Source organism: Hippocampus comes, unplaced genomic scaffold (assembly GCF_001891065.2).
Source record: "Hippocampus comes isolate QL1 unplaced genomic scaffold, H_comes_QL1_v1.1 scaffold261, whole genome shotgun sequence".
Classification (NCBI taxonomy): Eukaryota; Metazoa; Chordata; class Actinopteri; order Syngnathiformes; family Syngnathidae; genus Hippocampus; species Hippocampus comes.
In genome coordinates, this window is record NW_017805824.1 from 4,963,319 (window position 1) to 4,978,883 (window position 15,565).

At 41.8% G+C, this 15,565-nt stretch overlaps 1 protein-coding gene across 4 annotated transcripts in view; it reads right to left on the reverse strand.

Annotated features, from left to right (window-relative positions):
* fn1b (fibronectin 1b) overlaps nucleotides 1-15,565 on the reverse strand; it is a 46,418-nt gene that overhangs the window by 9,989 nt on the left and 20,864 nt on the right. For 2 of the 4 annotated variants that reach the window (XM_019886675.1, XM_019886674.1), the window contains exons 25-45: nucleotides 15,169-15,447; nucleotides 13,316-13,507; nucleotides 13,107-13,196; nucleotides 12,557-12,823; nucleotides 11,601-11,717; nucleotides 11,146-11,307; nucleotides 10,887-11,042; nucleotides 10,115-10,231; nucleotides 9,521-9,790; nucleotides 9,232-9,419; nucleotides 8,194-8,281; nucleotides 7,875-8,054; nucleotides 7,711-7,800; nucleotides 7,065-7,253; nucleotides 6,515-6,604; nucleotides 5,389-5,816; nucleotides 4,005-4,143; nucleotides 3,150-3,311; nucleotides 2,811-2,936; nucleotides 1,912-2,018; nucleotides 1,744-1,833 (exon numbers count right to left, since the gene is read on the reverse strand). In XM_019886675.1, coding sequence (XP_019742234.1) covers nucleotides 1,744-1,833; nucleotides 1,912-2,018; nucleotides 2,811-2,936; nucleotides 3,150-3,311; nucleotides 4,005-4,143; nucleotides 5,389-5,816; nucleotides 6,515-6,604; nucleotides 7,065-7,253; nucleotides 7,711-7,800; nucleotides 7,875-8,054; nucleotides 8,194-8,281; nucleotides 9,232-9,419; nucleotides 9,521-9,790; nucleotides 10,115-10,231; nucleotides 10,887-11,042; nucleotides 11,146-11,307; nucleotides 11,601-11,717; nucleotides 12,557-12,823; nucleotides 13,107-13,196; nucleotides 13,316-13,507; nucleotides 15,169-15,447 — 3,527 coding nt within the window. The remainder of the gene's footprint in view (nucleotides 1-1,743; nucleotides 1,834-1,911; nucleotides 2,019-2,810; nucleotides 2,937-3,149; nucleotides 3,312-4,004; nucleotides 4,144-5,388; nucleotides 5,817-6,514; nucleotides 6,605-7,064; nucleotides 7,254-7,710; nucleotides 7,801-7,874; nucleotides 8,055-8,193; nucleotides 8,282-9,231; nucleotides 9,420-9,520; nucleotides 9,791-10,114; nucleotides 10,232-10,886; nucleotides 11,043-11,145; nucleotides 11,308-11,600; nucleotides 11,718-12,556; nucleotides 12,824-13,106; nucleotides 13,197-13,315; nucleotides 13,508-15,168; nucleotides 15,448-15,565) is intronic. The other 2 variants (XM_019886678.1, XM_019886676.1) reach the window with 1 other exon arrangement.

Below are 15,565 nucleotides of genomic sequence, written 5' to 3' on the forward strand. Positions count from 1 at the left end.
GGCCGAAAAAAACGACCATGTATAGTAAGGCGTTTTGGGACGAAAAAAAACGACCATGTATAGTAAGGCGTTTTTGGCCGAAAAAAATGACCATGTAAGGCGTTTTGGGACGAAAAAAAACGACCATGTATAGTCAGGCATTTTGGGAGGAAAAAACAAACATGTATACTAATGCATTTTTTGCAGAAAAAAAAACGACCTGGGCCGAACCGAAAAAAACGACCATGTATAGTAGGCGTTTTTTACAGCCCAAAATTACGACCATGTATAGTAAGGTGTTTTTGGCCGAAAAAAAAGACCATGTATAGGAAGGCGTTTTGGGATGAAAAAAACGACCATGTAAGGCGTTTTGGGACGAAAAAAAACAACGATGTATAGTCAGGCGTTTTGGGACGAAAAAAACAACCATGTATACTAATGCATTTTTTGCAGAAAAAAAAAACGACCTGGGCCGAAAAAAAAGACCATGTATATTAAGGCGTTTTTGGCCGAAAAAAACGACCATCTATAGTCAGGCATTTTGGGATGAAAAAAACAACCATGGATGGTAAGCCGTTTTTGGCCGAAAAAAACAACCGTGTATAGTAAGGCGTTTTGGGCAGAAAAAAACGACCATGTATAGTAAGGGGATTTGGGCCGAAAAAAACAACCATGTATATTAAGTCGTTTTGGGACAAAAAAAAACGACCATTATGTATCGTAAGGCATTTTGGGCCGAAAAAAACGACCATGTATAGCAAGGCGTTTTTAGCCGAAAAAAACAACCATGTATAGTAAGGCGTTTTGTGCCGAAAAAAACCCCACCATGTACCATAAGGCATTTTTGGCTGAAAAAAAAGACACTGTATCATTAGGAGTTTTGGGCCGAAAAAAAAAAACCCGTAGGAAGGCGTTTTTTGCCGAAAAAAAAACGACCTGGGACAAAAAAAATGAACATGTATCGTAAGGTGTTTTCGGCCGAAAAAAACGACCATGTATAGTAAGGCATTTTGGGACGAAAAAAACGACCATATATAGTCAGGCGTTTTGGGCCGAAAAAAACGACCATCTATAGTCAGGCATTTTGGGATGAAAAAAACAACCATGGATGGTAAGCCGTTTTTGGCCGAAAAAAACAACCGTGTATAGTAAGGCGTTTTGGGCAGAAAAAAACGACCATGTATAGTAAGGGGATTTGGGCCGAAAAAAACAACCATGTATATTAAGTCGTTTTGGGACAAAAAAAAACGACCATGTATAACAAGGCGTTTTGGGCAGAAAAAAACGACCACGTATAGTCAGGCGTTTTGGGACAAAAAAAAACGACCATGTCTAGCAAGGCGTTTTGGGCCGAAAAAAACGACCAAGTATAGTAAGGCGTTTTGTGAATTGTTGCTTGGTGTGAGTGTGAGCACGAATCGTACGGAGAAGAGGATCAGAAAATGGACGGCCACGCACATTTTTGAGAAGGCACAAGAGAGTCGGAGCCGGATTTGAACCCTGCACCTCTGCAGCGCAACGCCAACGCACTAACTATTCGACTACTAGGACCAACCTGTAGTCATCCTACTAGAACGCCCACGTTGCCCTACTAAGTGCAGAAACCTACAGTTGTGGAAGGTCGTAATGGGGGGAAAAAAATGCAACTAGTAAGACACTATCGTTCTATTAGTGCACTGAATTGCCTTACTAGCGAGAACAAAGTACACGGAGCTTAAATTGGATACGAAGCATATTGAATTCATGCTAAAACGTATTGCTTACCTGTCTGTGCAACGTATCTGTTCCATATTGAACAGGCTGCAGCACGCCAGCGTCGGAGGCCGGTCTGCGGCAGTTCTCGCATTGCCAGCCCTGTTCAAATTCAAGAGAAACAATCAGACCTTGGACTTGAACGTGCGTGTGCCGTTAAAAAATGCCACCGCATGGTACCCGCTGTCCGCCGTAGCATGTGCAGGTACAGATGGCGCCCAGGTAGTCTTTCTGCCACTGGTTGCCCACTTGGAATGTTTTTCCTTCATCGTAGCACACGGATTCATCTGCAAACCAAAATTCATGCTCACATGGAGTGCAGTGGCATCTTGGTGCCAACGAACTTAAAAAAAAAAAAGGATATGACTTACAGTAATCAAGCTTGATTACTGCATACTGTATATATATCAAGCCTTGCTGTGAATCGTGAAAAGCCACATGTGAGTGATGTCCCCCCAACAGTTTGTAATTGCCTATAGATGCCACAAGATGGTGGAAAAGCACAACTTTTCTATTTAAGTGGGCAATGGCCTGTCTCAATGAAACTCCTCTCACTTCAGCGTAGTTCCTTGACAACAAGATGCCACCAGATGGTGGCAAAGTACTTCTTTCCGATCAGACTGGGCAATGGTTTGTACTTTTTTGTATTTAATGAATCTGTACATGAGATTCATGTTTTGAATAGAACTACGGTAATTGCTTGCAAATGCAGAAGTTCGTGGCAAAACACTATTTTTATCTAAATGAATCTCCTAATCTCACTTTCATGTACAAAGTAGTTGCTTGGCATCAAGATATCACAAGGTGGCAGTGAAGGCCTTTGTCTAAATGAAGCTGAACTCACTTCATCATGGCTCCTTGGAACCAAAATGGTGCTGAAGCACTACTTTTGTCTAAATTGAGCTCCTGAACTCACTTCAACATAGTTCCCCGGCACCAAGATGTCACAAGATTGTGCCAAAGAAATACTTTAATATTAGATAAGGTTTTGGCCGGAGCACAAATATGCAGGTCACATTGTAATTTATGACTTGACAACCCCATTTGGAGAACTATAAATGAAGGTATCAAAGGCTTACGTGGTTCACACTTGAACTCTCCTTTGCCGTTGCCCAGACAGGTGCAGCTCATCAGGTGATTGTTCTCTGCCTGCCGGTCCCACTTGTCCCCGACGCGGTAGTTTTGCCCATTGTCATGGCACCACTCTTAATGGACCACATCAGAAAAGAGCCAAGTAAAATTCACTATTTGGCTTTCAAAACGGTCTGACAAGGTTAGGCATAGTCAGCTTGCGTGTGAAATTTCAGGATGAACTAAAAATGCACTGTAGTTAACCAAACTGGAACTTCTCTCCACTCTCTTTTTCCCTAACTTTTTGCGAGAAGCGCATTTTTTGTCATATGAAGGTTGTCACATACTGGAGGAGTCACATCTGAAGTGGCCCCTTCCGAGACCCAGACATGTGCACCACAGCTTGAAGCCCGTCTCGGACATGCGTTCCCACTGAGCCCCGACATCGTGGTAGGTTGCTGTGAGCGTGTCGTAGCAGCTGTCGTCTGTGGGAGGAGCTCCTTCTTGGACTGGCAGTAAGGAAGATGAGAAAGTCACAATTACATTAAAATAAAGGCCATTGTGTGACATGGTGTACTTTACGAAACCTGCAGTAATGGCATCATTATGCAGATTATAAGGAATTAAATAGTTTTTGCCATAGTTTTTGCTTCAGTTCGATGGAACGTGCAGCTCCTTGGTCACCTATGACCAGTATAATACAGACATACGGATATACAAGGACACGGTCAAAATGTCTCAGTAAGCCGCAGCAATACTAGTCATTTAGAGGATATATAATTTATGCATGTGTGTGTTGTTCCAGTATACAGTATTGTCTGTCAACATGTTGCTCCACCATTTGTGTTCAAATATATGTTGCTTAAATGGTTATAACAGCGACACCGATGCTACTCTTTAGCCTGTCAATGGTTTTTGCATTGATTGTTCAAAAAAAGCTAAACGGACATTACTGAGGCATCGCTAGTGGCTGCTTTCAGGGTGTGTATCTCAGAAAACTCGAAAGTCGAGTCATTCGGATCTCGAGGGCAGGTCTCAACTAGTACCACAGTTTTTCCTCAGTGGTAACATGTAGTTGTCCTACTAGTATGCCAAAGTTGTTCTACTAATGAGAACAAAGAGTGTACCAGTACATCAGGGAGATGGAGGAAATGCTCAAATGGCTTTCCATAGGAGCGTGCTCAAGGTGGTTGGGGGCTCACTTGTGTTTGCAGCGGTGACAACCTGCTCGAGGACCTTGTGTTTGAGCGCTCCCTTCAGAGCCTCCACCAGCACGTTGTAGTCGGCTCCAGGGGTGAGGCCGACCAGCGTGGCAGTGGTGGCTGTGCCCGGCAGCCGCACCTGGACAGATGCATCAAAAAATGAAATGGCACGATTGCATGGGAAAATTGCAAGGAAAGCACATGCTTATGGAAAATCTTTTGAGCATTTATTTGATATCATTGAAATCCATTTGAAGTTGTGTGTATTGATATTTCAGTGCACTGGTGACATGATTGTGTCTTACCAGAAACATATTTTCAACTACTAGTGCCACTGTTGGCCTACTCGTACACCTTTAAGATGCATATTGAACAAATGCTTAAACGAGTGGTATTCTTGATAGGCACCTTAAGACCCGTTTAGTAGTACACTCCTAAGTTGTCCTTACTGGAAGGACAACTTTAGCATACTCATTGGACCGTAGGTCATTAGTATTGCTAGTAGTGCACAGATGTCAACTAGTACACAATTTTGCCTCACGAGTAACATATAGTTGTCCTACTACTGCAGTATGCTATAGCTGACCGACTAGTGTGCCGAAAGGTCATACAGCAGTCGACAAAAATGTCAACCCATTCATGCACCCTGTAACCTGATAACATGATAAGCTTTCCACTGTAGTAACCACTGTCCCTGAGAGGGTTCATAAGAAGACACATTTGTTCTCCAAGTGCACCCTAGTCCTTCCAGTAGTGTGCACTGAAATGAAATGTCTCACCAAAACAAAGAGATCAGAACATATTACTCCACTCCAAAATGTTTTACACTGGCTCCCAGTCAGCTGTAGAATAGATTTTAAAATACTGCTCCTGGTCTATAAATCACTGAATGGCTTAGGTCTTGAACATGTTCAAGAAATGCTCGGGGAATACGATGAAAACTCAGTTGGGTTCTGCACTATGCAGTCTCGAGTCAATGAGTGCAGTATTCAAAGCAAACAGGGTGCATCGACATTTAGCTGTTATACTGCATGCAAATGGCATAAGATGCCAATGGAACTGAAGTTAGCTCCAAGTGTAAATGCATTTGAATCCATATGAAAAACAATGTTTTGGGGTTTTTTTTGGTTGCATAATTGAGAGCATTTCTATCATCACTTTCTTCCTAAATCATGTTCTTGTGCTGTATGTAATTTTAGTACATTTCTCTACTTTGGTTTTAAATGTCTTACATTCTTCTGTTGAAACGCGTGACATAACAACAGCTGCCTTGCCTTGCGTTGCGTTAAGAGTAAAAACAAAGAGTCTACTAGTACATGGACCTCAAGCTGCATATCAAGCATATTGCTTGAATACTCAAACTGCTTTCCATTTGCGCTCTTACCTGGAACATTTTCTCATCCAAATGTGTTACCGGATTGCAGGAGACCAAGTACGCATTGCTCTGACTGTACGGCTTCCAGGAAATGGGGGTCCTCGTTTGAGCTTCCTGCGGGAGACCTGTCTCATTGGCAAATATGGTGCCATAGGGCACATTGAGCTTCACGTAGGGCTTGCGTCGGCCATTGGCGTCGGGAAGGGGCACGAAGACCAGGGGCTCTTGAACTTGCCCGTACGGGGACTGCGGGGTGGCCCGGTTGTTGTTGTTGTACTCGGTGTACTCCACATGCTGGCTCTGACCACCAAGGCCGTCCTGGCCATTGTTGCCCACCAGCTGGACTCTGTTGTCGAAGTTTGTTTCAGGCACGTCCAGCCTATCAGTGACATCTCCGGGGCGGTGGGGTTGTGGCACAGGGAGCAAGGAATCTGGTTCTGGTGAAGGAGACAAGGTTCTAACTATGACCAGTGATTCTCAAAGTGTGATTCTATGTGTACCACAGAATTAATTGTTCAAATTGTGCAGAATCGGGCCGTATCTTAAACCTTTTCTTTAATCCACAACAGTATATTTGGTAAGTACAGTTCAGTGGCAGCAGTGGGGGTGGATGGATGGATGGATGGATGGATGGATGGATCACTTAGTGTATGGTCTTTGAAAGGCCTTGAAAAAGCTGTTGGAACTTATTCAGAAGCTAAAACTCTGGCATCGTAATGACTTGTATTTGACAAGAACTCTCCTACCAGTACAGTATGACAATGACAATTTGAAAGAGGAAAAAAGTTGAAACACTCACGAGTCCTGATTCTGCCCACAAGCGGAGTGCTTCTCTGTGTGTTCTGGATGGCAACAATCTTGATGATATATTCAGTGTCTGGTTTCAGGCCTGCTCATAGAAGCACAGCAAGACGGATTCGGTGATAAGGTTTGTGTTGTTTTTTTTTTCCCCTTCATTTAAGATGGATAGAGTGATCACTTAGTGTATGGTCTTTGAAAGGCCTTGAAAAAGCTGTTGGAACTTATTCAGAAGCTAAAACTCTGGCATCGTAATGACTTGTATTTGACAAGAACTCTCCTACCAGTACAGTATGACAATGACAATTTGAAAGAGGAAAAAAGTTGAAACACTCACGAGTCCTGATTCTGCCCACAAGCGGAGTGCTTCTCTGTGTGTTCTGGATGGCAACAATCTTGATGATATATTCAGTGTCTGGTTTCAGGCCTGCTCATAGAAGCACAGCAAGACGGATTCGGTGATAAGGTTTGTGTTGTTTTTTTTTTCCCCTTCATTTAAGACAAAGTTTTTAACAGACATCAATTCTGGTCATTAGTATAAAATATGCATTCTATTTTAGTTTTTAACACTTGAATTTGCAGTTTGTTTGCACCATGTGAAGGTTGAAAAACAACCTATTTTTAAAATCCAATTTTAGGACTCTCCTGCCAAACATAATACAATATTAGACAGTAAACAACAGACTATTGATATATTTAAAGAGCTGACATTGGAAATCACACAAACAAAATCAGACAACAAAAACCCCTACCTTGGAATTTTTTTTTACATTTGAATTAACACAGCTAAAATTGTTCCAAAGAAAGGAATGAAAGTGGACAAAAAGAAGGCCCAGCATTGAGCCCAGAGGGGTAATATATTATTATTGTTTCTCACGAAAACCTACCAGATATGGTGGCATAGTTCTGTCCAGCGTGGGGCCGTGGCTTCAGCTCCTGTGGCGTCGCTCTGGGCTCCGCGTAGGTGACGTAGTAGCCCGTGATGGGCGTGGCTGGAGGTTGCCACGTGAAGGAGATGTAGGTGGGGGTCAAAGACGTAACCTGGAGGTTGGTGGGAGCTTGGACCACCGGTTTAGCTGCAGAGAAAAATATCATTGTCAATCACGGGCTATTCAGATGACAATTTGATTTCTAATCTTACGGGGGCTCCCAAATTTTGGCCTGAAGCAGTTAAACGTGATATTGTGCATCGAAATCCTATGCATTGTGAACACAGTGAACTCCTGCATATTTGTGTTTCAGCATTCACAAATGTCTATTTATGGAATTATTATTTTTGGGGGGAAAGTATCCTAGTAGGCATTCACCGCCATCCTCTGGCATGTATAGGTAATTAAAAACACTTTTTGGGGTGAGTATCAATTATTCATGGGTATTCGCTCTTCACAGTAGGGTCTATCGGTATCTGCTGCAAATAGCTGAACGGTTCCAACTTGACCAGAATTTTCAACCCCAGCCAGAATTAGAGTGCACATACTACTAGTTAACTTGAGTAGGAAGGGCATATAGCAAACCGACACACAGTCACTATACCTGTTTGAACAGTCAGCGTAACTGGAGCGCTCCTTGTATTGCCATTCAGAGTGTACAGGTGAATGGAATATGTGGTACCCGGCTTGAGACCTTCAAAAACACAGCATGCAGTGAGCAAATACAATTTCCTCTGAAATCCTTTTTTTTTTTTGTGTGTGTTCTACCTGTGACTGTGTAAGTGTATACATCTGCTGGGATGGACTTGGTGACTGTGGGGCGTGAGCTACCCTGGGGCGTGGCTTCAAGGAGGAAACCAGTAATGGTTTCCACCTTAGTGCGCCAGTTCAGGGTGAACGAGTCGTCCTTCACGTCCATAATACGCACACGGCGAGGTGGACTTACATCTGCGTGGGAAAAGTAGTTCTTGTTAGATTATTTACGAACCACTTTTTGTGCAGGTCCTTGTTTGTCAGTAAATTTCACAACGATATGCCAGTCACACCCACTTTGCTCGGGATAGAAGACACTGCGGTGTCTGATTACCTTCCAGTGTGGTTGCCTCTCCCTCCAGTGGTCTGCTGGTGACAGAGTTCTTCAGAGCATAGACATGGATCTGGTATTTGGTTGCCACCTGTGGTACAAGTTCAGACATGATGTAGTTATTGGTAACAGTGGTGGGAAGGAAGGATGCACACACGGTTTAGTTGATGGTGTTTGTACTTGACTTGAATAGATATGTTCTGATGACTTTTTATTGTCCCTCACTCATTTAAAAACAGACATTTGTACTTTCTAAGCCTTATTTTGTTAAAACTGGCTGGTTACTTTCCCAATCTCAGCAGATGATGCCATGACATAAATCGAGGGAGGTCAATTTACATGAACCATCGCTGAGAGCTGGACAGATTGATTGACTGACATTTTGTAAGGCAGAAAAAACAAGGAGAGCAGCAAGATGGAAGAACGTGAACCAGGAAGCAATAACGTAGCAGATAGTGAAAAGCAAGATATTTTCCATCCGCAAATTGTTTTACTTTGTTGGCCACAAGAATGAGTCTTCGAGAATATGCCATGTCTTGTGCCAGCCTAAAAAAACACCAGCTTCTGGCATTTAAAAAAAAAAAAAAATCTCGGTATAATATGGAAAAACACATACATACAAATAGGTATATGTTTTGTTTTTTAGTTGTTATTGGTCAATTAATTTTCTTTAAACTCAGTTCATAACTTTAGGGACGTTATGAGAACACGTTTTGATAAGATAAAAGTCAAGCCAACTCTCGCTAATACTTAAACAACAACATGTGACATGAATTTTCTTTTTCCTCACTACACAAGTTCATAAAAGGGAGAAACTATGAAATGGGTATTGTATATAATTGACAAGAAAACAAAATATGTTTATGTTTATACTTTGGTAAAGAGCTAATACTTTTTAAACGTTATTGAAGTACAAGAGTTGAATCGGTGCTTCTATTTTTGGACACAAATCATCTATATTCCTACTAAATTAAGAATGTGAGTACTTTGCCACTTTTGATTGGCACCCAAAGTCTAGCGTTCATAGAATCAAATTTTTACCATGAGCCCGGGTATGACCACACGTGTTGTGTCAGGAGCAACATTAAGTTCCTTGGCGGGACTGTTGATGTTCTCGGGGTTGACGACCACACGGTATCCCGTCAGTCGTGCGTTGGGTGCCTGCCATGACACCTCGAAAGAAGTAGGCCCCACCTCTGAGATGACCAGGTTGGTCGGAGCGGGGATGACTGAGAGGGATGGACATATGCAAGCAAATAAGCAAACACGTGAGGAATTTGGACTCTCTGTATTATTATTCAAGAGAGTATATCAGCTAAGTGTTGTCCACCTGTGGCCTGAGTTCCCACCAATGGCGTGCTGGGTGTGCGCCCATGGAGAGCAATGACTTTGACAGTGTACTCTGTCCCGGCCCGAAGGCCTTTTATGGCCACATTGTCCTGGTCGCCTCTAGGTGCCGGACGCAGCTCCTTCTCCCCATCTTCGGGGTTGGAGTAGAGAACGCGGTACGATGTCACTGTGCCCTCTGGACTGTCCCAAGCGATGCGCATGGAGTTGGCGTCGATGTCAGAGAAGGTCAGGTCCTTTGGACGATCCATGGCTGCGGGGATAGGGTGAAAATGAGGGTGACGTCAAGAAAATGCTCTATGTCAAAGTTTTTTGAGGAGCTATGTTAAGGCAATAGCAGTGCTTCAGCTCACAAACGGACAAAGCAGAAAGTACTGGACTGTCTGCTCAAGGAAGTATGAGCCATCCAACGTATAAGTTATGACTGGTGTACAATTAGATCCATGACAGAAACGTTTTTTTTTTTTTTGGACAAACCAAAATGATTTTGCTTGAGTTGAGTCGCCAGGAAAAAATGTTGTCTTATGTCGCCGATCTTCTTTTCCTTTCACTTTTCTTAAGTAAGAATCAAGCAGACCTGTGATGGCATTCTCCACCACTGCAGAGGAGGGCTGGCCGTCAGTGCCCAGGGCAGAGACGCTGACAACGTACTCAACAGTTGGCATCAGGCCTGTGAGGGTCATCTCAGTTTCAGCTGTAAAGCAGAAGGGGCATAGCACGTTTGGAAAATGCAACACTGAACATGTGGTTAGAGTATATAGAAGTACACACAAAACATCAACCCTAGTATGAGGACACAACACTTTTGCAGCTATTGGAAACTTGCTGGACCTGAGAAATGGTCTGGTTCAAAATTTTTGCCAATATGGATTTGAGATGATTGAGATGATTCTTGGTGTGGTACAATCAGACTCTCTCTCGTGAGAAACAAAAGAAACACTACCCAAGAGCAGTTCAGTTGTACTGTATTTAACTTTTGAGTTCAATACACTTGCATTTGATATTTTAAAATGTGTTTTTAAACACTTAATTTGATACTTTTTAAATGTAAATTTTATGTGCTATGGATTTTAATTGAATTTTTTGGGGTCAATTTTCCTATATTTAAGCACAGCGTTAATGGCGGAATTTTTAGGAATAAAACCCCTGACTGGTTTTTGATGAACACCAACTATGCTAGGATAGATCAATGTTAATCATCGTGTTCCTTGAGGTGGTACTCAGCATAGAAAGAACCACTGAGTTTAGATATGAAAATAAGATTCAGTGGGGATTTGGCCTATCATTAATTGATTGGTATGTCCCAAGACTTTCATCCCAAAAAATGATTCAATAAAAATGGCCCTTACCAGGAGACACATCCCGAGAGTAGGATGGTCCGACGCCATTTTTGGGTGCACCTGTGACTCGATAACCTGTGATGGGCCCCCGAGCAGGGGACCAGCGGACAGTGATTGCGTTGTCGCTCACATCAGTCACATCCATGTTAGCAGGCGGCTCAATATCTAAACAACAAACATAATTTCAAACATTCATAATTTAGTGCAATGTATATATATATATATATATATATATATATATGTGTGTGCATTCTTTTAATTTCTTTACCTGTCTTGTGTGTGATGTAGACCGGGGTGTTGGAGGCAGGGTTATCCCCTCTTGCGGTAACCGCATAAACCGTGATGGTGTAGTCACTACCCGGCTGCAGATCGGTGATAGTGGCTGTGGTCTGAGTGCCTGGGATGGTGAACTCTTGAGGCGCACCGCCATCTGGAAATTGACAGATTTAATTATGGATGCAAAATGTAAAAGTTGCAAACTTTTCATGGGAATTAGTCAGGAATTTACAAAAATGAAATGTTGGTTCTTAATAGGGAATTAATAGATTCCCATAACTTCAATGGAAACTTCAATTTCAAATATTCCCAAAATTCCCCAGTTGAACTACCCATGGAAATTTACCAGAAAATGTTCCGGAGGTTGATTAAATTGAAAACAAAAATTGCAGTAATATTTACTGGAGAAAAATGATTGTAGTAAAAATATTGTATAAGAAAGCAGACCTGTGCCTCTATAAGTGATGCGGTATTGATTGACGGCAACAGAGGGAGCATCCCAGCGAATGGTGATGCTTGTGGGCGAGGATGACACAACTTCCAGGTCAGTGGGAGCATCAGAGACTGGAAAAGAGGAGAAGATTCATTTTGTTTTCAGTCATTCTCACTGCCTGATTTACTAAAGGCCTGCACATGTAAAACAGGCACAAACTTGATGGTACCCCCCAAACTGATGTGGAAGCTGATCTATTCAATAACCAAGCTAGGTGATTGATCACATCTGAAACCAGTTGCCGCTTTTTTAAATAGAGTGTCTGAAAATCTTGTGTAAAATGGCACCACTGTGAAATAACCATGACTGCGGTCAGTGTGAAGGAGAGGAGGCAGAAGCCAAATGAGAAGCCACAGGGAGAAACAGATCTTTTCCACTTGACTAAACATTACAGTAATCCCTCGTTTATCGCGGTTAATGGGGACCAGAACCACCGCGATAAACGAAAATCCGCGAAGTAGCGACCCCCCCCTCCATATAGGTGCATATACATAATATTTATAAGGCCAAATTTAATGGTATACATGCATGTAGAAGTAAATTTTGAAGTAATTAACATGACTTAATGCTGTATTCTAATAGATTTAAACATGTATTAGTTAAGCTCGTTTATGAATAACAAAATACAGTAAACACACACATATATATATATATATATATATATATGAATATGTTTGAAAAAATCCGCGATGCACTGAAGCCGCGATAAACGAACCGCGAAATAGCGAGGGATCACTGTATTGAAATGTTGACTGAGACATATAGTCAGTTCAGCAATATAATTTTGGAGCTTCCGAATGATCTAAATCAGTGGCACCAACAGCATCAACAATCTGTTAGAGTAGACATGCAATCTCCGCTTTTTACAAACTTAGTAAATTAGGCCCCTCAGTGTGGTCAAGATACTCACTCGTGGCCTGTGTGCCAGTCACAGGTTGACTCTCCTGATTGCCCTTGACAGCGTACACAGCAATGAGATACTCAGTCTCCGGAGTCAGTCCAGTCAAAGTGTAATGAGTCTTGCTCGGAGGAAGTCTCTCGTCCTTGGTGCGCCCACCGTTCGTCCTCTGATGGCGGACCCGATAACCCGTGATACTTGAAGATGGAGCCCGCCAGTGAATGGTGAACGAATTGGTTTGAATGTCAGAAAAGTCCAAAGCAGTTGGGGAATCCAGAGCTAGAAGGAGATAATTCCGTTGAAAAAAAAATCCATTAAATACAGTCTATCTCTAATGTCAACATGATACATCAAAAGGCACAACGTGGGCATTGTTATTGCTGGGAGGCTGTAAAAATTACATTCATACATGTCATTTTTTTTCTTGCTTTCATGTAGTCTCCTAATCATTATTGACACTAATACCTGGACCTTCGGCTGCATGTCAAGGATATTCAATTAATGTCCGGCTTTCTATATTGTTACGTCTCACCTCAATGACAAGACATTGTATCCCACTTACTTGTCCTCTGTGTTCCTGTGGCCGGATAGCTCTCTCGCTCTCCATAAATGTACACCACACTAATGCGATATTCTGTGTCAGGAAGCAAGTCTGCACAAATGGGAAGGGATATATTTAGTTAGAATGCAGTAGCTTGAAAGAACTAAACCATGCAACTAAAAACGACATCTTTATAGTTGTCATAGGTTTGTTGTTGAGTTCTGTCTTACTCTGCAGCAAGAAAGTGTTCGAGGCTCCGCCCACGTTGACCTCCTTCAAGTCATGGTCTTCTGTCACAGGGCTGAAGCGGATGACAAAGCGAGAAATGTCGCTCGGGGTGGCAACGTGCGGGACTGTCCACGTGACCCTGATGTGGTCAGGACCCACCCCTCCGAATTGCAAGTTGGTGGGAGCTGGAATCACTGACGATACAAGGGAAGAGCAGGTTTGATCTCATGTAGAAAAATACTTCTGCAATAACATTTCGTAGAATGCTTTTATAGTGGTACCTCAATTTATGAGTTTCCCAATTTAAGAGTTTTTGGGGCTGTCTTTGGTTTGTGTTGTGAGCAAAAATTTCACATGAGCTCTAGGCACTGCATCACTGGATAGCAGCAGCAAACAAAGTGCGGAAGTCCTTGTTCCAATTAATTGTGTTTTGCATTCGCTTGACTGTCACTCGTGCGGGTATTTTGCCAAATGTCTTTTTTTCGAACCATGAGGTCCTTAGAAAATGCTGAAAATAAGTGGATGAAGTCTGTTCTATTCCTTAATGTGCTATGTGCAGTCTGGCAGACAGCGAACAGTTCTTCAAGAAAGAAGCCACGTGTGCTTGCTTCAAGCTGTTTATTGCCACAGGAATTTTACTGTAAAACTAGACATAAGACAGAGAATTACAAGTTGTGTGCAACTAAACCACATAACTTTGTTTGAAAATGTGCTAGCTTAAATTTCAATGCCCATTGAATTACATAAAAACATTATTCTATTTGATTATGTTATTACTGTGTGTTTTTGTACAGTACAATACTGTAAAGTACTATTGTACATGTTATAGTATTTTGGGGAGTGTTTTGAGGTGGGTTAGAATGGATGAATAGCTTTTCCATTCATTTTAATAGGGAAAGCTGATTCAAGATGCGAGTGATTGGAGTTATGAGGACGGTCATGGAACGAAATAAACTCATAAATCATGGTACCACTGTTCAGGATGTGCATCATTCCAGAATTGGAGGACATCGTCTGTCCCTGCTCATCCATGCACAAAATATAGAAACATGCATTTGCTGTGTAAATTATAGCTGTCCCGAGACTGAAATAAAAGTGATTCCTAAATATCATTTAAAAGACCAAAAAGCTCTTGATCACCCCCTCACATGACCCCCCACTCTTATTAAAACTTTTTTAGCCACCAAGAGTGAGTGACATGACTTAGCAGAAATGGCCTCAAGCTAAATGCTTTCACCCTGGGTATGTTCATGGTCATTCCTCGCCTCTAGTTTTCATACTTTTTTCAAGTTTTTTTTTTTCATAATGGAGACCCTGTTACCTATATTATCATTAAAATAACATTTAAAAAAAAATATATATATATATCGCCAAGTTTCTTTTTGACCAGTTAGCATCAAAGCTTACACGGCTAGCATGTACTCTTGAGCAACAACTAACATTCGAGCTGATTTACAACCATGTTAATGTAATTGTAATATGAAACTAAAACTAGTACTCAAATGAAATTTACTAGTTTTTTTTCAATTGTTATTTTGTAATATTTTAGGTGCTTCGTATCTCTAACGGGGTTGCACCAAACACAGCAAAATATATGAGGTGACAAATAATATATCTTGCATTGCGCCTTTTCATGGTCAAGTCCCTATCAAAATATTACCTTTTTTTTTTTTTTGACATAACAAAAAATTTGAAAATAAATTGTTGGTTTTTTAGAAATATTGATGGCAAAATTGTCCTGCAATTCTGGAATAACTCGCAAAATAAGATACTATTTTCAAATTGCAACGTTTTCATCAATTGTGTGATTAAAACTCCCGTTCTTCTCACACATATAGTGAAATGTGAAAATCACCCGCTTGAGTTTGCTTTGTGTGTGTAGTTGGCTCGCTTTCCCCCTCTTCCGTAACCGTGACGATACTGATGTCATAGTCCACGCCAGGCTCCAAACCACGAAGCGTGTAATAACCAGCCGATGCGTCCACCATATCTTGAAAAATGGGCAAGCTCTCGCCCGCCGTCGTTACCGTTATCCGGTAACCCGTTAGGGTCGAATAGTTCAGAGGGATCCAGCGCAGGCCAATGGTGGTGTCAGTTATGTCGACAAAGTGAATATGTCTCGGTGGACGTATGTCTGCAAGGGTTAGGCCAGGTGCAAAGCGCAAGCAACATTAGAAAGACACAAAGACAATGATTACCAAACATGGATTATGAATTCAATGAATTAAACATTCAGTGCCAGGATGGATACA